Raw genomic sequence first — 23,310 nt, forward strand, 5'->3', positions numbered from 1 at the left:
CCAGCTTTTGAAAACCTTCCCTTTATTCTTCACATTTTATTCATTTAATCATTGAAATTAAAACACTCTTGGATCATACAAAAGATACATTCCCTGCATTTATGTATCCTCACTCTTACAAGTTGAAGAATAATAAACAAAAACTTTCAATATATTAAATAGTAAAAAATTAATAACATTTTTCCTCTGTATGGAGGGTGGTCCTTATTCTTCTACGTTGAAGGATATTGCCATGTTCAAAACATCAGTTATTCATCCAACAGTTGTAGGATATCAAACTCTACCATCCTTCTTATGCAGCAAGTAGTGTTTTAGTTGTGGCATTCCCTTTAATTTCATACAAAACAGCAGCTAATCTGAGTGAAAACAGCAAAGGTAAGGGGTGCTATTTTCAATATAAGCTATTTAGTTGAAAGCCTAAGTGAAATCACAATTGTATCAATGAATACATGAACATTCCCGTTTAGTTCATTCTGACCAGGTTTAGCATGTGCAATATTAAACATCTTTTATGTTTATAAAATAATTCATGAACATCCCAGTGTGTTCTAAGGCATCTTCACCCGAAAGCTGGGATTCAGAAACTATTATTTGGGAGAGTCAAAATATTTAAAATCCTTCTGGTCTTCCCTTCATTAGGCTTTGATAAACTTGGACTATATTTGAGCAAATAAATAATGAAATCAATTCTCTTGAAACACACATTTCACAGTAAGTTTGAGATATCTGAAACAGCAGTTATCATTTAATAAAGTTGCCACAAAATAGACACTATTTTTGTGCACTCACTAGTCAAAAATATTTACAATAATGTCATGAGAAGTTGAGAATTCAGATGAGTATCTTTAGAAACTTAACTGCTACTGAATTCTTTCAGATAAAGCTTCCTAAAGCGGTGTAAAAAAGCAATTTAACAGTTGGCTTCCCAATGTTTTAACTGCAGTTCTGTGTTCTTGCAGAAAAAAATATTTGAATTACAAATAAAATAGATTTCATGTTCTGAAAACATGAATAATCCAAAACACTTTTTAAAATTTAAACTAAGTGGCTGATTGACCACAGATACTCATAGATTTTACTATGGTTACTGCTGGTACACATACAGATGGATCTATGCCACTAGTTTTTATCATAATTTTTTTGTTATTTTATTCTACAACAGATCCTAAAGACAAACTAGCCAGTATTCCATCTCAGCGTGAACAGAGATATGCTTTCATAGAGAGTCTTGCATAAGCCATGCTGTAAGAACTCAGACACGGTCAGCAAAAAAAAATATCTCTGACCCTTGGGGTACAGGGACTTCACCAGAATGCTTAGTCCCTTCCTACCCTCCTCTTATTCCTCAGAATCTTGTATTTTTTGAAGATCAACGGCAGCTAAGCTAGTCTCACTTTCCAGGGGACTGTCAGGATTCAGGGCTAGTGCCTCGGACTCTTTGGCAAGTTCAGCTTCTTCTGTTCGGTCAGCAGCATGATTTGGATCCACTTCTTTGGTAGCATCTGGACCAGGAGCTGACTGTTCTTCATCTGTAGTACTAGACTCTCCTAGTTGCACTTCATCTAGACAAAAGAGAAGAGCCATCATCCGTAAATACAGAACTCATCTGCTAGCAAACCACTTTTATTCCAGAAGAATGAATGCTAGGAAACTTTGCATTAAAAAGTGATTACTTTAGCAAGCATCACTAACAAAGACGTAAGACATGAGAGTTCTGCTTAAATCACCATAAGATTATTCTGAAACTAACTCTACACAAAGCTCTCATTTAATTTCTCTACAATTTTGCCACAGTTCCTTTTCATATGTAGAGGAACAGAGCAGAACTCCGCTGTTATTTTAACTTTGAATTCAAACATGCTTTACTGACACTACAGTTCACTCTTCAAAGAATGGCTGCAGGCTGATTAAACATAGAATACAGGTGTTCTGTAAAAAAAAAGGTTACTTATATAATTGTGCAGGAAGCTTTTTTTTTTTTTTTTGCACATAACAGACTGAAGAAATTGTTGCTAATGAACAGTTGGCCACAATGAACTCCAGCTGAAATGAGTCATCCCAAATTTTATAACCTGACTGCATGGAAAGGAGTCAGCTAGTACAACTTTAATTTTTAAGCAATTTTTTTTTCAGAGAAAAAACACTTAAATAACTTTATGCCCTGATTCTGCTAAGTGGGGGTCACATGCTAACAATTATGAAAAGAAAGAGAGGAAAGCCTAGTTGGGGTCCCTTCATAAGGCATCTTCAGAAGTAATCCCCCTTGGTTTCTTATTCTGTTATGACTGATAACCAGTTGAAAACAATGTCCTCGCTAGCCACAACATTGCCAAAACATACCATGGTCCCATTGGGCTATGGAGCTAACAACTTCTTTAGTCTATGCTTCAGCCTGTAGTTTCTTAGCACTCACCCTTCTGCAGTGGACACTCGTAAACTCTTGTTTTCACCTGTAGTTACAGCTGTGGATTTTTTTTTTTTTATATTTTTATCCTTTTTGCTGATATATAGGATGTGTAAGGGGTATTAGTAGCTTTCTGAACTGAAACTACTGTTGATATGAAGATCATACATATGTGATGGTGGTTGATACACCACCACCACAAGGGGACTTGAAGCTAGGATTAGTTCACTGTCTTGTGAAAAATAGAAAATCTGATAAAGTCTGTAGTGTGTTAACCATGTGTCTGAAGGAGTTAAAATGAAAACGTAGGTACTGCAGTATTAACGTTATAAAAAAAAAGTTAGCCTCCCTTTTTAGAACAGGAGGGAGAAGAGCCATCTACCAGGATCCTTTCTCTGAGGAACTTGTAATACCTCCAATGAAAAGCAGAGTGTCATGAACCTCTTCATTATTTTGTTTTAAAATTTGGATTTTGAAATAGTGTAATGTAATCCAGAATGCTTCAGTTGTAGAAACCTATGTAACTCTAGCAGCAAAAAACAGGTTTTAGAAAGTATACAGCATTTGCAAATTGAAAGACTTAATTCCAACAAATGCATGTTATGTTGTTACATTACAACAAAGACATTTCTTTTAACTTCAGCTGTTACAGATTTTTAAGACCTGTTACTGTTGTTCCTTATGGTACAGTCCATGTTGCCTTAGTTTCAGCAAGCAAACCAATAGATCCTAACCTTTCTTCTGCTTTTTTTCTTGTTTTCTTTTTTCTTTGGCAGCTTCAAGTTCTTGTTTCTCATGAATTTCCTTCAGGGTCTTGCAGACTTTTTTGTGGGTAAACCAGTGTATTTTCTGGCAGTTCTGGTCACAGTACAGCACCTGAAAGTCAGAGCCATTAATTCATCTTCATGTATTATAAAAATACACAAAAATCTTATATTTTTTAGTGCCTCAAGTAAAATCTTTCTATGTATAGCATTTAATGGTACTTTTTAAAGCAATTTGTAAGGTCATAAAGCAATTCTAACCTATACAAAACTCTAGAAGCGTAGTTTGTTTTGCTTAACTCTGAACATGCAGAAATTTTATTCTTTCTTAATCCTTAAACATAAGACACTTGGAAATCCACGTACTCCTACTTGGAACTGCAGCCATCTCTCCTAGAAATAGATGACTTGTATGTTTGCAGTGCAGATGTACATGTGATCGATTCCTCATAAGCTTACATGGTAAGTAGCCAAACATTCAAAATCCTCATCACCTCAATGGTACTAACTTGTGTGATACCTTGTAACTATTTATGGGTTCTTACCATTTTACATACTGAACATCTTTTGTCTGCTCCCTTTTCCCCACAAGTTGTACAGAATTCAGCATCCACAAAACCCACTTGGCCAGTAATAGCTTGTGTAAGTACAGAAAATGCTGTAGGATCAGAACCCTGAAAGTCAAGAAGGGGTAATGAGAACAAAATCAATTGTAAAACACAGCAAATACTGCAGTTATCCTGTAGGCTTAAGTTTAAAAAAAAAAAAAAAAATCAATGTGAAGAGGGACAATAGAGAGAAAAGCAAAGTAATTCAAGTTTCTAAGTGGCCAGCTTAGTCTCACTGAAGATGCTGTAACAGCAAGAATACAAAACAAAATCATAAAGCTTCAAGTAGCATGAACAATTTAGCATGCATACAGCTACATCCATTTTTGTATATAAAGTTAACTTAGATCTTCGCTTCTGTGGAAGGGAAGATAAAAATTACCTTTTTTTTTTTTTATTCTGCAAAAAAGGAGATGGATTTGAAGGTAACTATCTCTCAGCTTTTTAGCACATGCTTACATTTTGAAGAATTGATGGCTGCACAGAATGCTCCCTTATCCTGTGCCCTTGTTTTGAATCAATACCAGAAGCATGGTGCAATGAAACTAAAAATTGAAGGCAAAGATAACAGGACTTTTTAATAACTGCATATTGTGGGATTATTCAAGAAGCTCATTATAAAGAGTGAGATTTACCCCTTCCTTAACTGATGAATACTGATAATTATAAAAGCTATTTTGGAGGGAAGCATTATTAATGCAGGGCAAATGTTTGGATAATATAGAAGGCACTACCTAAGACATAAGCAGTCATTAAGTATATGAGTAGTCCTAAATAACACTGTTAGTTTCATGTAGAATAGACAGAATTTTAAATGTAACAAATATATAGAATACAAAGCACCTGTGTTAGCCTGTATATTCAAACAACTGCTAATTTTCTGTGCAGACAAGCTAGATGATTTGAAGTATAAATATTCGCCACTGACTCCGCTGCATTTGGAAAATAGATTCCTTTCTCTTCAGAGAACAAGTTTTACTTTTAATGCTCTGAATCTTCCTTGAAGATCCATTAATTGCATAAAGTTCCTAAATTAGAAGTCTAGACCTCCAAATGAAGCATTCAGTCACATTAAAACATGGGGACAAAGTTCAGAAGCTTTAAAAGATGATTTTTGTACCCGTTGAGGTTCACAAATACAAGTATATTACTACTAATGGATAGCTTTGCTTTCCTCGTTTCCACCTGAAATAACTCCTGAAACGTGCTCCATGTACATCTATTCCTGTGCTACTTCAACTATTTTACTTTTGTGCCATATGTTCTTTGTGCCATTCTTCTATCGGAATACCCCATTGCTTTTGCTGTTGTATCACGGATGCCCCTGTAACGTATCTCTTGGATGAATTAATGAAGTGTTATCAACTATAATTAACTATAACTAATGAATATTACTATTCCTAATACTATTAAAGAACTCAGTGGTCTTTTCACAGGCATCCACTTGTAGATCCTATGCAGCAGGTTTTTGCATATTAGTCTCTGTGATGGTACAGATTTTTTGTTAAAACATGTTTTATTTAGCACTGGTGTACTGTCGTGCTCAGTGTACTCAGACTGCAGACCGAATAGTCAGAACTTCGAATTTTCAAAACAATTATTTGCTTATTATTTATATATTATTTATTATTATTTGCAGTATCTTTCCCATGCAATACAGGCAGTAAGATTGAGTATATTTTACTGGTAACCATAAACTAAGTTATTTTGGGCAATGATGTAAACAGAGGAAACAACATCAAGTTTCTCCAGCTCTCTGTAAATCCTTAAATAGTTGGACCACCATGGAATATGCAGGGCCCTATCTACTACACCAGTTCTGAGATGCCCAGACCAAATCCGAGTAATTGCCAAAGGTCAAGGGCTTCCAGGAAATTAAAAATTTATAGCATCTTCTCTTTTCCAGTTCTGTAAAATGGACAAAAATACAGTGCAACAAAGCAGATGTCTTTAAAGGGAGAAGGCTGCAAGCTCTTCTAAGAAAAGAGACAGGAAGGAATATGTTTACTCTAAGACAGCTCTTAATGCATCATGAAGGCTTACATTTTCATACTGTTTATTTTTCTGGTTTAGGCAAACAGTAGGGATTGCATTAAACCTCAGGACATTTTCATTCACTGGAGCCACTTAAGATAAAGGCTATTTTTAATTCACTCAGCATAATCCAAGTATGTCAAAAAACTGTGCCATTTCCCCAGTGTTAGGGTTTGTAACATCTAGCTCTCAGACACCAGAGAGAACACAGTTTTTAAAAAAAGAATAACAACTTTTGTGTAAGATTAACTAATGAAAACTACTATAATGAGGTGTGTTAGCAAAGACGTATGAGGAAAGCTGAAGTTAAATATTTTACTTGTAATTATGATTTCCTAATTCAGATACACATTGTACTGTGCATATGGCATCATCTTGTCTCTCCTTGTGATAAAGGGAGCTTCACAGAATATTTTTCCCTTTTCTACCATCAAATATTATCAACTTCTCACATACACTGGAAATAATGAATGCATTAAACATAGGAAATGATTCAATCTGGAAGTCCACTTGGACCCTGGAAAGAAGAAATCATCATCTCTGTCTGAATCTACAGTTTGTAAAAGCACATTGGAAAAGAGAAACTGGATGGACATCCCAGAGTACGAAAAGAAAGCTCAGCCACATAAACAAACTCTTTCAATTTCCTTTAAAAGCTGAGGCATTTAAGCATTTGGTATTGGCACAGGGGGAAAAATAAACAAAAACAGAACAACAACAACAACAAAAAGCAACCAACACTACTAGGTTGAAATATTTTACAGTATTCTCTTGCAACATATAAAATGAACTTCCATTTTACCAGAGAACTCAGGGACATCCAAAAACTTTGCTTAGCATAAAACACTGAAGAAGCTAAGAAAATGAAAGATGACTTAGTTTAAACTGAATTTACTACTGAAGTTATTGAAAATATTTTCTTGATAGAAAAAACTTACTAGTTCAACAGGAGCAATACTTCTCACAAGCTGCTGGAGCAATGTAGCTTCACAGTAAGGAAACTTTCGGATACTTTCTCGAATTAGCTTCTCTTGATACACAGGGAAACCATCTTTATCTCTCCCCTTCAAGAGACTAAATTTTTTAAAAACAAAGTCAAATAAGAAATCATACAGTAAATGTTCAAGAACAAACACAGCACTCTGTCCTCATTCTGTCCTATTCCATATTTTAATTAATAGAGAAGATTTATCATTCAAAATAATTCTGAAACTTTAAACTCAGAAGTGTTTAAAATGCAAGTGAAATTATTTGTATTCTAATGCACAAGTGTTATGAAATAAAAAATAATTCAGTGTATGCTCTGAAACGAGTACTTAATAATTAAGCCACACACTGAAAAATAATCATCCACAAGCAGACCAGTATCTACGTGAGAGTGAAGTAGCAAAATGCTTTGTTGGGGTTAAAACAAAATAAAAACAAACACTGAAGAATGCACTGGGATTATTTCAAAATTTACTTGTCAGAGCCTTTACCTAAACCAATCCAACTATTCCTATTACAGTTGTCTTTTTCTGATACCTGTAAATCTAGCTCATATGCATACTTCAGACCTTTGTGTAGAAATACTTACTTTTTGATGAATCCATCTAGTTTATCGTCTCGCTCTTTTAGGAACGTAACACATTTCTGGAAGATGCAACTGATGTAGTGCATTTTCATAGCAAGTACTTCATTCATATCTTTCTGCTTCATACATTTCTCACAAATTAGATCCAGAACCCTGTAACATTTCTGCAGTGCTTCTACTTCAGCCAACAGAGGGTTCTCTTTTACTAGCAACACAATCTATGACAAAGATTGAAGAAGATGTAATCCATATCAGAGCTAGTATATCTTTAAACTTACTTACTAGCATTAAAGTTTAAATAGGTCTTTTAACTAAATATCAGTGGAGTTTCTAATATTCCTCTACTTCCATCTTATGCTCTCTTCCCCTTCTTCTGTCAGTGTCATTATTTACTATTATTATTCACTATACTGTAATACACAGTTCCCATACAAGAAGTGTTCAAAATCAATACTGGTATTAAAAAACTGTAAGAAAGAGAGCTACTTGAAGAATTACAGCTATTTTAAAAGAAGCAGTTACAGAAACTACTACACACTGTCCTAAAATGTATTTCCTTTTGAACACCTAAAATAAACTGGACCTGTACAACTTAAGTGGCTCCACGGAACACATCAACCTCACATAAGCTTTATTTTCAGCAAATATACTGGCAAGTCAAAATAAATATCTCTTGCATATACGTTCAGAAACAGCAGCAAATGTTACCATGGTTAACCAGTGATTAAGGTAGGAATATACATGCTGAGACAAGCACTAACAGAATAATGAGAATTGTTTTATGTTTTCACTTTGAGTAAGGCTAGGAAAAAGTAAATCCAGAAAATAATCTTTGTTTTGTTTTGTTAAAAATATGAATCTCTTCACTTAAAAGGTATTAGTTCAAGGTTCTAACTTATTTGAACACTCAAATAGCTTCAGTTTTTTAGTCATGTCTGGACATTAGGCCTGATTCTTTCTCATTTTCAGAAGCATCTGAGTTAGTAGATAATGCTTTTGATCTCAACTGGATTCATAGAAGAGCTGAATGCTTTTTGACATAAAAAAACCAGTTCCCATGCCAATGAACACATGCAATTCACATGCTACTTCACCTTAACAGGATGCATGTTAGTAGTAGTGATAATTTTATGGAGAGGCCCAGCCAACTTTACTGGCAGTTTTGGTTCTTTATCTAAGCCTTGTGGTTTAGTATAGTAGTCCAGCCTTTCACGTGGAAAAAAGTTGTTGATGATGGTCACACAATCATGCTGACCTAAAAACACACAAGAAAAAACAATCACTAACAAAATGTAATCATAACAACAAAAATCACCAAAGAACCCTGAAACTTAATAAGCAACACAGATGAGGATTATCCACAAAGGAGCTAAGCTTGACATGCTTTACACTGGTAACAGGCAGGTCTTGCTTCTCTTTAAAGCATGACTTACTGACTTCAAGAAGAAAATGACTTCATGAAATTTCGTTTCGAGAACTCCATCCCCTTCATGCATCCTTTCTCCCTGTTAGGCCCAAACTGAAAGAACAGGTATAACTCCCTGAAGTTATTTATTATGTTCAGAATCAAGCCATAAAGAAAGCCAGTATTCTGACTGATGTGCAGCTATACTAGTAGTGCCATATCGGTGTTAAAATTTCTTAACATAAGTTCTCTCCACGTTGCATTTTCAAAAATCGATGACATTTGCATTCAAACTTCTTACAAGTTCTCAGGCCCCAAACAGACAGTAGTGTATTAATCTAAATAACAGAACATGCTTAGTATTTACTGAAAGAAAAAAAGGGGAGGACTGTGATGAAAGAAAGAGCATGAGAGAAGTTGCGCCTGCTCCTTGTTTTCTCCATCTAACAAAGTGATGGATTACTAGGCTGAAGCAAAAGTAACATTTAGCTTCTCTAGGTCAGGGCCACATTCTTTAAATTGACTGATTTAACTTGGCATTAACTCAATTTATCATCAGTGGAAGACACAGACAACCAAATTCCAGCATTTAAAACCCTTCACTGTTTTTGAAGAGACTGTTCAAAGCTAATAGAGCACAGGGTAAGACAATGACAGAAGAAGCATCCTCACTTCCCACACAACGACAGATGAATTGATTGGACAGAGAATAAAAAAAGAAGAGATTCCACTGTTCAGACTTGTGCAGAGTAGCGTATCTCAGTACATTTTAAAATATTTACTCTGGTGATATGATGATTTTAAACAAGAATTCTCCAAAATTATGTTGAAGATGCCATTAATCATTCACTAATAACACAATTCAACATCCCATTCCAATAATCTCTCCAAATCCTAAGTGTAATTAATAGGAGTGGACTTCTTCAGCATGTTATGTGGATAGTTAAGGACTTGCTGGTTGAAACTCAAGTGAGTAATATCAATCTTTTACTCTTTAAAAGAAGAGGAAATACAATTGAAATTGAAACTGCACTAACTCACTATAAAAGGAAGTAAATCTAAATGTCAAAGTAGGGTTTTGAATCCGGAACAACTAATGGTCTTGCAGGAGAGTTCTCAGACATTTAATGAAGATGAAAAGGCTGCATTAAAATGAAAATAGACCCCCATTTTTGGTTGCTGGGGGTGGGGCCATCTGGACAGCACTAGCTGATTCATGAAAAATACACCACTTTTTTTCTGGTATTTTATCACAAATTTTTGCTGGAAATAAAGAAAAAGAGTGCTATATTTGGGTTGTATTTGGGAACGTTAATGCAGAAATCTTCTGATCACTGCTGAGGTGGGTAAAGAAGTAAAAAGGGTTTAGAAAAAAAAGAAAAGAAAACAAAAAAGGTTGCATGTTTTGCCCATGACCACCTAGCACTCTGTAATGACAATTCTTTTCTTATTCTAGTCAAGTCCAGGTTAGTATGTACTGACCTATCTCAGAACAGGTCCTGAGAGTTCTCCCTCTCACACGTGCAGAGGGAGAAGGGCAGGAGATGACTAACCATTACAGCACAGCATGCTGGTGCCAAAGCTCAGATGAGAGCTCCTGGTTTGTAGTACTGTGTTTTTCCTTCCTCCAGAGAAAGCTCCAGTTACACACTTTGTACTGCAGGAGCACACACATGCACTTCAGAGACCTCAACTATTACAAGCTTCCTCTTACTGTCTGCAAAATAACGACACTGCATGAACTTGCACACTTGGAGAACAGCAACATCTATTCTTACAGATATCATCACTTGTGCATTGAAGAAACGAACATGGAAATAAAACATAAATGGACTCTGTTACAGGATGAAATGTGAAGAAAAAGAACCGTGTCAGTTCAGGACAGGTTATTGAACACTGTTTCACCAATACAAAGCATCAAAACTTAACATTTTATTTTAGGGATTTAGGAAATGATATTACACCTTAACCTTACCCACAAAAGCAGCCATCTGAGCTGCGGTCCTTCCTACAGAGTTGACAACATCAGTCTCTGCTCCAGCCTCTAACATCATCCAGGTGATTTCTTTGTTTCCTGAATTTGGGAGAAGATATGGGGAATTAGAAAGAATAAACCAGAACTTGTATTTCTTCATATTATAGAAGAACAAGGAGCAAACTTCTTATTAAAACCTAATACGATTAACAGTGAGGAAAAATAATACTATTAAGAACATTACTTTAAGAGCAAGCTAAGAGAAACATGGTGCTGCCTCCTTATTTACGGTCCCAAAACATTAAATCGAAGGGAAAACTAAATTCATGCAGGCTAAAATTCTGCCCTCTGTAACATACATCAAGTTCCCTGGGGAGCTGATGGGAGTCATATGCCTCTAACTATCCTAGCACTTGGTCCCCCTGGATAGCAGTACAGAAGCAAATTCTACTAATCTAGTTTGGCAGCTCAACTACAACGCTTGCTATTCTAAGAATAAAAAACAAACTCAGTACTATTATGTAGCAGGAGCATGGAGAAGAGAACAGATTGTTCCTTTTTCCACAGTGGGAACTGGGTGTTCAGACTGGGCTAAATACCAAATAAAATGAAGCTAAAATTTGATGGGAAGATTATAGGACTTAATTGGTGCCCTTAAGAGACTACTAAGGGCACTTGGCACTACTTGTGCTGGTTCCTTTTTCAAAGGTTCTCTTACTTTATCAGTTTTTGTGCACATGCTAATTGGAAAAAAAATATATATGAAAAAAGAAGGGGGTGGTAGGCAGAATTTAAGGTTTCTGGTTTAAAAACAAAGGCAATGCATCAGTAGTACTCGTGTACCTTTTGCACTCACAAATAACAGACCTTAAAGTCAACACTCAGAAGCATGCAAACCCAGATGGCAGGTTAAAATCACAGCTGGGAGAAAATGGTAAAAATACAGCAATTTCCATAAAGATGCAGGCATTTTAACAGCCTCTGACAGTTTGTTCCTATCTATTTGCTGCAGCTCTGATATTGCTCAGTGTCATAAAATGCTGAAATTTCCCAAATCTTTTTATGAAAGTCTTAGCAGAAAAGAAGTCTGATAGGCCAGTTAGAGTGCATGTACACACGTCTTCCTTTTTTTTTTTTTTAAATATTTATTTTTTTTTAATAAAGAAAGAAAGCAGACTTTAAACCCTACCTGATAAGAAATCTTACATCTTCCCAAAACAGAAAGTTCTAGTGTCCTAATAAAATAACCTAGCCTTGCCAAATCTAATCCTTTCCCTAGAAGGAACAATGCCTTACGCAATGCCTTCTTCTCACTCAAAAATATAATTGTTCCTTTCATGAGGGTAAAAGAAGAGCAAGAGGAAAGTTGCAAAGCACCACACATACACACACACACGCATATATATAAAAGAGAGAAGAAAAATAATGTAAGGAAATACATTTTTAAAACGTACTAAATAGATTTTAGAAGCCCACAACATTTTTGCATAGTTGCAAAAATAACATAGAAGAGAGGCAAATTTTGAAAAATATTGGATTGATGTGACAAGCTTACAAAGTCCTAAAAAAGTACAGTGCAGCATCATTTTCAGTGTAACTGTATGATTAGACAGAACAAATCCCACTGCACAAAAAAAAGTTGCATGAGAAAACTCCCCCTCTACTCACACGTGGTGAGGCCACACAGAGGGTACTATGTCCAGTTCTGGGCTCCCCAGTACAACAAAGACATGGAGCTCCTGGAGAGAGTCCAGGGAAGGGCTACTAAATGATTAAGAGACTGGAGCATTTCTCATGAAAAAAAGGTTGTAGAAGCTGGACCTGTTCAGCCTGGAGCAAAGACGACTCGGGAAATCTGATCAATGTGTGTGTTTCTGAAGGGAAAGTGTCAAGAGGATGAGGCCAGACTCTTTGCAATGACAAGAGGCAACAGGCACAAAGTGAAATATGGGAAGTTCCAGCTGAACATGAGGAAAAACTGCTTTACTGGGAGGGTGCCAGAGCACAGGCACAGGTTGCCCAGAGAAGCTGTCAAGTCTCCTTCCTTAGAGATACTCAAGGGCTGCCTGGATGTGATCCTGTGCAATGTGCTCTAGAGAACCCTGCCTGAGCAAGGGGGTTGGACTAGATGATATCCAGAGGTTCCTTCCAATCACAACCGTTCCGTGCTACAAAGGCATCAACACTTTCCTTTGAATTATTAATTTATGGCAAACTGTATACATCAATGCCATAAAAAATCAGTGAGATAAATTTAGTCAGAAGTTACCTGAAAGCCCAGCGAACATCAAGGCAGTGTACCCATGCTCATGTTCGTTGCAGTTAACATCAGCTCCATGGCGCAAGAGCAGCCTGCACATGTCCACTTTCCCTTTGTAGGCTGCATGCATTAGAGGGGTCATGCCATGCTGAAAAGAGGAAGAAGCATACAAGAATTAGTTGCACCTCTCTGTCTTCATGCCACAGACAATTTTCACTTGTTCACACACATTCAGTGTACCTGCCAAAGCCCTGTGTAATATTTAAGCTAGGAAGAACAAAAAAGCTCATAAAATCTTGATGAAAAAACGTGGTTACTATCGTGCAGTGTATTTTCTATTTTCCATGGTGTCAGTGTTTTCTGCTGTGCTATATATCTGAAAACAGACCAGTCTTGAAAAACAGAGAAACATTTTCCACAAATGAGTCATTAACACTAATGTCTTATACAGAAGACCAAAGAGAACTAAAGCTCGTCATAGCAGGAAAAGCTTGTTTGTAGAAAATTTGTCAGGTTCCTCAAGTTGTTATTTCTCCCCTGCATTATAAGCTAAGTAACAAGGAAATTAGAAATAGGCTCTTAATGCAAAAAATAATTGCAGTTTCTGAAGCTCATCTTGTTTAGTCACACTTACTGATAATTTTACTGTCTTCCTCTCTCCCATTTATCCATCCTTTTGGTACTGTGTTTGGGATCTCACACCAGTCAGAACTCTAAAGGTCCTTGTGAAGCTATCCAGCTCTAACCAGATGTTAACAACCATACATTCTCAAACCTTGCCGTTTGATAAACTGCACCAGTGCAAGCCTTGATGAAGGCTTACCCTTCATCAAGGGAGGCTCTCGGAGTCGCACTGCTGTAACTACAAACGTGAACCTGGGCAAGCCCTAGGGGCAATTTTCAGAACCGTGGGGAATTGTTAACACACACTTTCTCCCTCTCAAAGGCCAGGGAGAAGCAGTTCTTTTTGAGCAAACTGCATGACATTCAGTTCTGAGATTTTGATGCATTTTTTCCAATACACTGTTCATTTCCACTTAACATCAAGTCAGGATTCGAGTTATCAGCCAAGACACAGTAATTGCCTAAAAACATTCTCCAGCACTGAGTACATGGGAATGTGATTTAGTCTGTCCCAGGTGGAAATTAAAATAGCATTTTCTTCCCTTTTTTGCAGGTTAGGGATATGTGCATGAATACAGTCATGTAGAACATCACTGCAGCTCTATAAACGCAGGGTAATGTGATCTTCTGAAATAATCTACTTGTCAGTCTGAGCCTTAATATATTTTTTGCTTCCATTTATAATACAAAACCTAAAGTTATATTTATCAGTATCATTAAAAAAAAATAATCCTAAAGGTGAAGGAAATTGGGCAAGTTATAATTTTAACATTTTTCGAGTATAATTTCATTACTCCCTATCCTAACTGAAAACATTGAAAAATAATTTCTTGATTCACCTTATTTTAGCAACCAGATACACTTTTATATCTTGCAATATAAACTGCTATTAAAGAAACAGAAGATCTGAAGAGAAGTTCATTAAATGAGTTTGTGACTGTTTTTGCTAGGTTTCATTTGTGGTCCTATGAAAGAAAGGCATTCCTTCCTACTATACATTATACATTACATAGACAGTAATTTTTAGATGCCAGTCCAAGTTTGAAGTCATGTTGTAGAAACTCCTCCTTCAGTAGCACAGGAAAGTATCTCTGTAACATGATACAACTTAAGGAAGGTTTTTGATTGGAGAAAACTTTAAGAAAACAATTACTTGAATTTTGGTTATATATAGAATGAGTTTTTTCAATTAAAAAAAAATCTGTCTGAAGATTGTAGGACAAAGGAAAGGTATTTTCTTTTGTACTCCCCTCCTTCTGGGAAACTTTCAGGAAAGCCTTTGATTCAATTTTGAAAGCATCAAGCTGTGGTGTGGATCAAAAAACATACCAAGCAAAAACATGTGCAGAGATGTTATAAAACTGGATTTAAAGTCACACTAATATCAGCCTTTTACATTCACAGCAAACTAAAAAGGGACAGGATAAACACAAGCTTGTCTGGAAAAGCTTGGTATCTTCTATTATGCTCCTACGCAGAAGCTGAAGTGGCTGCAAATGTGATTCACAGGTTGAATATCTAAGATGGGTCCAGAAACAGTATGCTTTTTGACATGACATTTGGTTTGTCGGTGCACCATCCTTAAAAGACTAAGCTGGCAGACAGTTTATTAAGCACAGAGATGAAAGGAAATACTTTATTCTTCCATAATGGAATACAGGATGAAGCAGCAGTTTTCTAGCGGCTACTATGAAATGTTCTTATGTCCAAAAATCCATTCTTCTGAACTCATTCCCTTGGGGAGAAAAGTGAATCTTTCCCAGTTTTTTGTTCGCTTTGTAGGGATACCACACAGATTCTAGGAAGGAAAATTAACATCTCCTGTCTTCTGCAGGGCTGTAGGCATTCCCTGTATGCCTGACTGTACCATGAGGATCGAGTTTGCAGAGCCTCTAGAAATTGGTTGGCACCTCCTCTGACCCAGTTGTTCAGCTAATCCACCCCCAAGGACTCAAAGACATAGAGGGGCTATGCCTTATGCCACACCAGCCCAGCTCTGTTGCACACTGCCATGCCCAGTTCCCAATGCTGAAAATATACCAGAAGCAACTGAGGAAGAAGATGAGATTTCAAGAGCTATTGCTTGCTGCCATGGTGGCAGAAATGAAGAAAAAAATATACACTGTGGGTTTGGTAGGCTGAATTGCCTCAGGAGGGAAGAAAAGGACCTAGTGGAAGGCAGGAGGGGCAGATTAGTAGCAAAACCAGGGAGGGCTTGGACTCCACTGCTAGAAGTCAGGGCAGAAGAAAGCAGATCAGTATTTCTCTTCTGCACCTGGGAGCTACTACATCAAGGTGTGTTTCCACAGGATGAACAAAGTAAAGATCATAAACTGTAAAAACAACCCTCTGTCTTCAAGGAACTGTAGAGTAAATTCTCAACAATGCTGTTTCTCAACGTTCATTGACTGGAGGTACTCAGCAGGATAGAGGAAATGCCAGGGAGCAGGAGTTGGGATAAAACAAAAGGGAAAAAAATCACCTCATATACCAGTGACCTATGTTTGGCAGAAAAGCTGACAAGCTTATGTGGCCAAACACTCCTGCTGAGTATGTGAGAACACAACACAGGCATACTGAAGTCACTGTTTTGTGGGTAACACTCTCATGATTGACTATCACAAACTGGAACAGCCACACGACCTGACCTGTGTTATTCAAGGAAAAAGGAATCAAAGTAATACTAACACTCCACGTGCTTTACACCTCTCACACTCACTTCATTTGTCTTACACCACAACCATGAAAACTTGGCCAAGATGTGGCACATGTGGGCTGGATCACACCAGAACGGTTCCCTCAGCAGGTTTCAGGCAAATCACAGCACCGCACATGGGAAAACTAGCCACCTAGCTGGAGATTAGGTCAAAGGTGATTTACATTAAAAAGAACCCAAAAAAAAAAAAAAAAGGAAAACCTTGGCCAAAACATTGCTGTACACACTTACATGCTTCCACTGCTGAAGAAACCACCTCTTCCCTTCCCAGTTCATTTTGCACTGAGGAAGCCACCTGGATATTACCAGGGACAAAGTGTGTTATTTTATTCTTTACATTCAGACAATCCAGTTCATTCAGAAAATCACAAATTAAATGCACAGGCTGAAGGTTTGGCTTTTATTTAAGACAATATTTGGGAAGTTACTAGAAATGACACAGGAAAAACAGGTGCCACAAGGAACACATAGATACTACTAAGGAATGTCTTCAAAATCAACTCCTTAAAAAAAAAAAAAAAAAAAAAAAAAGCATTATTAAAGTTAGAACAACTTACTAGGTCTAATTCAGCCAAATATTTGGATCTGAATTGTAAAAATGCCTCTAACGTAACAGAAACGGTACTGAATGCTGCTAGTCTACTGTCCTGGTTTTGGACAGATAGATAAAAAAAGTTATCTAGAGTTAAGTAGGAACTAATTCTAATATGAAACACTCTTCAGTGAGTATAGATCTCCTCGTTATACTCCTCCTTTATAGTCAGTCATCCTTCTGAGCTGTTGTCTTCATGTAGGTATTACATTAAATTTGACTGATGATTTGTTTAACTGTAGTGATGAAAAATCACATTCTACATCACTGTCCTGAACTGAAGTCAGGGAATTCTTAATAGATGTTCAATGTTCTTTGATTTGTGGATTTTGAAGTACTACACAAAAACATCAAAAGAAAGACATGCACCAATAGGCAGGCTGCTGCTGTAATTTCAACAAATTTTTAAATTCTGTAATTAGCAAATAGATGGGGACTGTTTCTGAAAGATGTATTTTATATTATAGAATGAACGGCTGAATTACCAAACTAGAAAAAAAAATGCTGCCAATGCCAAGTGAAAGTTCTATACGTGATAAAATTATGAACCTGGAAATTATTTTAAATAGGAAAAAACTGTGAAGTCTTTTAAGGTCAAACCTTTCTGCTTAATCTGCATAAATCAATTATCAGGAAAATATGGTATTGTAGTATTACCCTTAGTAAGTATTAACCTTAGCTATCAACATGACTGGAGGTAACTTCCATATCTAGAAGCCTAATCTGCTTCTTCTAGATTGTATTTCTGTAGTTTTCTTAGCCCCACTCGGCAAATGGATGGCGTTAGAGTCAGCAAATTGCCAACATGAAATCACAGCATTGTTTACAAGCTCTGTACTTCTAGGGGAAAGAAGTCTCCTGAACATTTTCTTCCACACTGCGTTTCTGAATTAGCAACCTCCCCACCTAAAAATGGGATAAGAATGAATAAGCAGCATGTATTTAAGTTAAATATAATTGTGGATGGTTTTTATTGTTGTTTTGTGGGTGGCTTTTTTTGCACCTCTTTCCATTGCCCTTTTGTTTATTATCTGAGTATAAATGCCTCTTAGATTTAAGCTGACAGAATCAAACAGCTAAAAACTTAAACTTACGGATGAAGAGCTATGTATATCTTTGTTTTCATAGGGAAAATACTTAGGCTTACTCAATGTCCTTTCCTTCAACTACCTAAATCCACAAATTTAAAAAAAAAAAAAAGAAAAAGTAATAAAACAACAACAAAAATGATTTGGTGAGAAAGAACACTGGGGAAAAAAAATAGGGCTGTATCTCCTGGATACCTGCACCATTCTGGAAGATTGGCAAAGCTAATTTGAATAAAGGGGCCTTATGCTGCTTCTAAGTCACCTACTGCTACTACATGACCCATGGTACTGCAGATAGGAGGAGATAAAGGATGAGCAAGTCTTGGACACGTGAGCAGTAGAAGCAGATATTTAAAAAACAGTTTAAAAAGAAATCTAGACTCTAAGCCTATCTATCTGTAACAACCACAGAAGCAATGCTACAATATTGTATCCAGCTTATGCCTACACTCTTGAAGGAAGAAGGTGAAATAACTGCAAAGGATTTGGAAAAGAGACATGAATACAGCTCAATTACTATAAAAAAATAACTTTAGGTATAATTGTTAAAAGTCAATGTACTTGCAAGGTACTACAAAGGAACTTTGTCCTGTCTAAAGATACATAGGGAAAAGATTGCTGATTCCTCTAGGTTAAAATCTAATGACCAAGTGGACCTAAGCAGTTAGAATGTAAGGCTAGAAACATTCAAAACAGAAGGTAATGGGACATTGTCTTACGTATTGATATTTTAAGTCACGAAGTGCAATATGTAACAGCCTTCTACTGGATGTGGATTCTCCAGCACACAAAATTATTAAAGTTTGATCGTATATTTGCTGTACCACAAATAGAATAGAGAATTGCATTAAAACCATGCTCATTCTATTGACTCTCTCGTGTAAAAAGAAAACCAAAACTTTAAGAAAAGGAAATGAATTCTTAGTTCCCTTCGCTCTCAGTATCTAAGCTTTTGATTTTGTCAGGGTTCTATTTACTCATTTCTTAAATTAATATAATTTAATAAAATAAGTAACAGTAGTAATAAAAGTGAATTTCAAAATAAACAGCTAAGGCAGTTGAGGGAAAAAAAAAAAAAAAAAAGAGACCTGATGCATTCAAAGCAGTCTCCAGTTCTGACAGCCTTGGATAACAGACAAAGCTAATGTATAATTGTTGTTTCATACACTATTTATGTACAAATATTAGAATAACACATCAGATTTTTTTCTATTATGAAACATTTTGCCTCTAAAAGTTGCCATGAGATGACCGCTGGATTAAAAATTTTAAGTCTGAACCCTTTTTGGTTCAACATGCCTCACAATGTACCACTCTCGGGAGAGGGGAGGATGCAAGAAGTCCATCAGATGAACTATTTAAATATACCCAAAGCACATATGGCTCAGTCAGATGTGAACACTAGACAAGTATTGTTAATAGTGTTTCTTCTCTAACAATAGCTTAAGGCATAACTCAGATAGGCTGCCTATTAATAAACCATATCCTCTCAGCAGTAATGTTGCACTAATACTGCATCATGGGTGCAGTCATTTCAGATCCTCCAGTACAACAAAGACATGGATAAACTGCAGCAAGTTCAGCAGGGTAAAGCCAGGATATGGTGAGAGCTCTCAGGCTAGGGGCTGGAGCAGTGAAGAGAGGCTGAGCGAACTGGGTTTCATCAGCCAGAGGAGAGATGGCCTAGTGGGGACACAGAAGCAGCCTGCTGGTGCCTACAGGAAAGTTCCTGAGAAGACACAGCCCAACTCTTTGGTTAATGGTGGTGGGAGGGCAAGAGACAAGGAGTTAAAGTTCTGAGGTCTTTTCTAACCTCAATTTCCTAGCGATCCTATGAAGGGATAAAACTGGGAAAAACACAAACTGATACAAAGTACCTAATCAAGAACATACACAAGTTGCTGGCTATTTAAATTAATAAATTACACATTGATCTAACATGCATATTGGTCAATTACAGTTTTGTTTCCATGTTACATTTTAACATTGTATGCTTTTGTAAAGAGAAACACTGTAAAGAAAAAATAAAGACGAAATAAACATGAACCTCATGCAAGAGTTTTTTCTCTGACAACTTCCTCCCATCTTCACGTAACACAAAGAATTGCATCTTTTACATGACTATCACATCGGTCTCTGCAGAAGACAGCATTTTCCACTTTTGACCTAGCTGCTCACTCTGTTTATTGCTCTGCAAAAGGTGACATGGTACAGGCGTGAGATGGGTGAAAAATGGGGACAGATATTCTTTATTCACTCTGCCTGCTGCTAGATAAACAACAGATGGACTGCAGTTTGGTGGAGGTGACAAGAAGCCAGGGAGCATCCCCTCGTATCCTGCTGCAGTGTTCAACTTACCTTGCAGACACCAAAGCTCATGCAGGAATATGAGAGGAAATACAAACCATGTACTACCTTATATAACATTAAGCTTCCTTAAAGAAATTAAGAGCTCTTCAAAGGTTCTTTATTCAGCTGCAGGCTGGAAACTTCTTCAAAAGAATTCTGATTTCCAGGAGTCTGTACAGCGGAGTTATAAAAAGGCCAAGCAGGTCTTTTGGACCTAGTATTTTCATTGCTAAACCCAGTATAATGCTTGTACAGTTGTGTCATACCTCATCCAAGCAATTGACACGGACATTCTTGCTGCCCAGTAGTCTTCCAGCCTCTTCGGTGTTTCCTTTAATTAAAAAGAGACACAGAAAGAAAAGGGGATGAGAAAAAGGAATGAAGAATTAACAGGAAAAAGAGCACAACTGATTAGAAAAAAAAAAAAATGTTTGCAGATTAACTATCAGTAAGTCAACCACACCTAACAAAGAAGCACAAGAACAGCCTTCTGCTCTAAAAGCAAAGAAGTCAACATCAAAGAGTAGTCTAAGAGCATGCGGTATAAGTAAGCATTCATTTTTTCTGAAGTATCTGATCTACATACACACATGAGCATGACACTAATATGCCTCTTCATAAACTGCATCAGAACAACTCTGAATGGGTAAAACAATATTGAGCATTTTAATACATTCTGTACTTCTAGAGCACCGCATGTCTATAAGAGCTGCCTAGATTCTCACAGAAGGAAGTTTGCTGCGTGAATCTTTTCAGTTAGGGCACAGGTGTAAAAATCTCATATAAAGCCCACTGACATAACTGAAGGGACCTTCAATGCAACTTTATTCATCAAATCGAAACAAAAGAATATTGACTCTCAATTAATGAAATCTAATTTATTGGCAACTAACAGAAAGTTCTGATCACCGATTCAATCACAAGCAAAGCTCTTTTAACAGTGGCCTGCTTAAATAAATATAAACATTATAATCCCTCACTTAATGAGGGGCTTCACATTTTTCTTCATACATCACAAGGAGGTACTCTTCCAGCAACTTTCCAGCAAAGCAGCTTTTGCAATTTCAGTTTGGGTTCATTTTGTTGCCCCCCCCAAAGATTACAAACACCAGAAATGATTTTCTTTTGTAATGTTTTGGTATGTTATGTATACAGGAAACATACACTTTACTTGTATCTGGAAATTTATTATCTCAGGGAGAAGCGCCAGTAACCTGGCTCATCTCACACACTTGACAATAGTGCTGTAAAATACAATGGCCAATGGTCAGGGCACTGTCAACTAGCCTGCTCACCAAATAATTTTTTTCTAAACATACAAGAAGCTTCTTAGGACCTGGTGCAGTTTTCAGAATGTCTCAGCAAAATAACAAATATTAGAAATAGCAAATCCTCAAGACACGACTGTCAAAGTAAACTTTAATGCAAGAAAAGCAAAGAAAAATTGCATTTACAAGTTCAGAGTTCTGTATGACAAACCACTGAAGGATTTCCAAACAAGGCACTAAACTTTGGCAGAAGTCAAACTTCCAGAGTTGGCTAGCTCTCAGAAGTTGGAGCCAAGCTGCTTATAACGCTGTGTGATAGGAGGACAAGGGGCAACAGGCAGCATTTGAAGGGAAGAGAGGATCATATCAGATGTAACAAAACTCAACATTTTCACCACGGGCCCAGTAAGGCACCTGAAGGGGCTGCCCAGAGAGGCTTTGCTGTCTCCATCCTTGGAGGTTTTCAAGGCCTGATCAGACAAATCCCTGAGCAACCTCTTTAGGCCTCACTGCTGACCTGTTTTGAGCAGGAGGCTGGACCAGAGACCTCCTGAGGGCCCTTCCAACCAGGATTACCCTGTAATCCTAATTATAAGCATAAGGTAAATTAGAGGCATTTCCAAGAGTAAGGTCTGAATTGCTTAAAGCGAGCCAGACTGACTCTGAGGCACAGTAAGTTGATCACTGGCTGTCCCGTGCTTACATCTGACACAGGGGAACGGGTGAACGTAATTGCGAGCAAAGCCCCAAAACTATAAATAACATTTCCTATTGGTTCGAACTCACTCAGAACCACGTACAGAGGTGCACGGAGCACGTCAGGCGGCTTTAGTTCACCTCCAGCTAACAAATACCACTCACAGCTTTCAACACGCCTTTCCGAAAGTATTTAGGCAGGGCTGCAAGGATCACTATGCAGCACCACGAAAGCCGGCAAGAAGCACAGAAATCCCCTAACACGCACCTAACGTGACGGGGGGCAGTTGGCCTCCTACACAGAACTCAAGGTAACGCGCCAGGAACGCCAGGCGCTGGGGGAAGGCAGCCCGAGCCCTGTTAGCTGAGGAACGCCGCGCCCGCAAGGACGCCCCGCGGCGGCGGCACACGGGGAGCGACGTGACGGGCTCAGGGCCCCGATTATCCCCAGAACATCCCCGTCAGGTCAATGGCAGCGCAAATCCCCTCAGCAGCGCTGGGCCTCCCGCCGGGAAGGGAAAGGGGAAGGAGAGTGGGAGCAGGGGTGCAGGCGGCCCCTTCCCCGCGGGAGGGGGCGGCCGCGGCCCACCTGTGGCGATGACCCGCAGCAGCTCCTTCTCCTCGGGGCTCAGCTCGCCCCGCCGGGGGGGCGCCATGGCAGCCGCTCGCCTCCCTCCGGGCAGCGCCGCGCTCGGGGCCCAGCCCGGCCCCCCCGCCCCGCTCGTAATGGCGGCTCCACCCCGCCGGGGGCCGGGCGGGTCGCAGCACTGCTCTCGCCGCCTGGGGGGGGACACCGGCAGCGGCTTTCACCCGCCCTGCCCTCATCCCGGTGTGGCCGGAGAGAGGAGCCCGTTCCTCTTTTATCACACCCCAACAAGTGTACCGGCGCGGATTGCGCTGTCTTTCAGCCTTTTTTCCCCTCCTTCCCTCGCATCTCTCTCCCCTCTCCCCCGC

General features: G+C 38.1%; 1 protein-coding gene across 1 annotated transcript; it reads right to left on the reverse strand.

Annotated features, from left to right (window-relative positions):
* Positions 1-23,067, reverse strand: ANKMY2 (ankyrin repeat and MYND domain containing 2). Its single transcript, XM_084281488.1, has 10 exons — positions 22,946-23,067; positions 20,659-20,723; positions 13,033-13,171; positions 10,764-10,862; positions 8,478-8,638; positions 7,387-7,601; positions 6,749-6,884; positions 3,714-3,842; positions 3,139-3,280; positions 1-1,562 (listed from the first exon to the last, which is right to left on the reverse strand). Exons 1-10 carry the CDS (start codon positions 23,010-23,012, stop codon positions 1,339-1,341), a joined length of 1,377 nt encoding a protein of 458 aa, XP_084137614.1. The 5' UTR covers positions 23,013-23,067; the 3' UTR covers positions 1-1,338.
* Between the last annotated feature and the right edge of the window lie 243 nt (positions 23,068-23,310).

This window comes from Netta rufina (genome assembly GCF_964035555.1).
Source record: "Netta rufina genome assembly, chromosome: 2".
Taxonomy (NCBI): domain Eukaryota; kingdom Metazoa; phylum Chordata; class Aves; order Anseriformes; family Anatidae; genus Netta; species Netta rufina.

Excerpts from the sequence above, each read along its gene's own strand:
- ANKMY2 (XM_084281488.1), bottom strand. The coding sequence starts at position 23,012 with ATGGCGCCCCCCCGGCGGGGCGAGCTGAGCCCCGAGGAGAAGGAGCTG. Across the intron at positions 10,863-13,032 it reads GATGTTCGCTGGGCTTTCAG|GAAACAAAGAAATCACCTGG; the intron begins GTAACTTCTGAC and ends TCCCAAATTCAG. Across the intron at positions 1,563-3,138 it reads AGAAAAAAAGCAGAAGAAAG|ATGAAGTGCAACTAGGAGAG; the intron begins GTTAGGATCTAT and ends TCTTTTGTCTAG.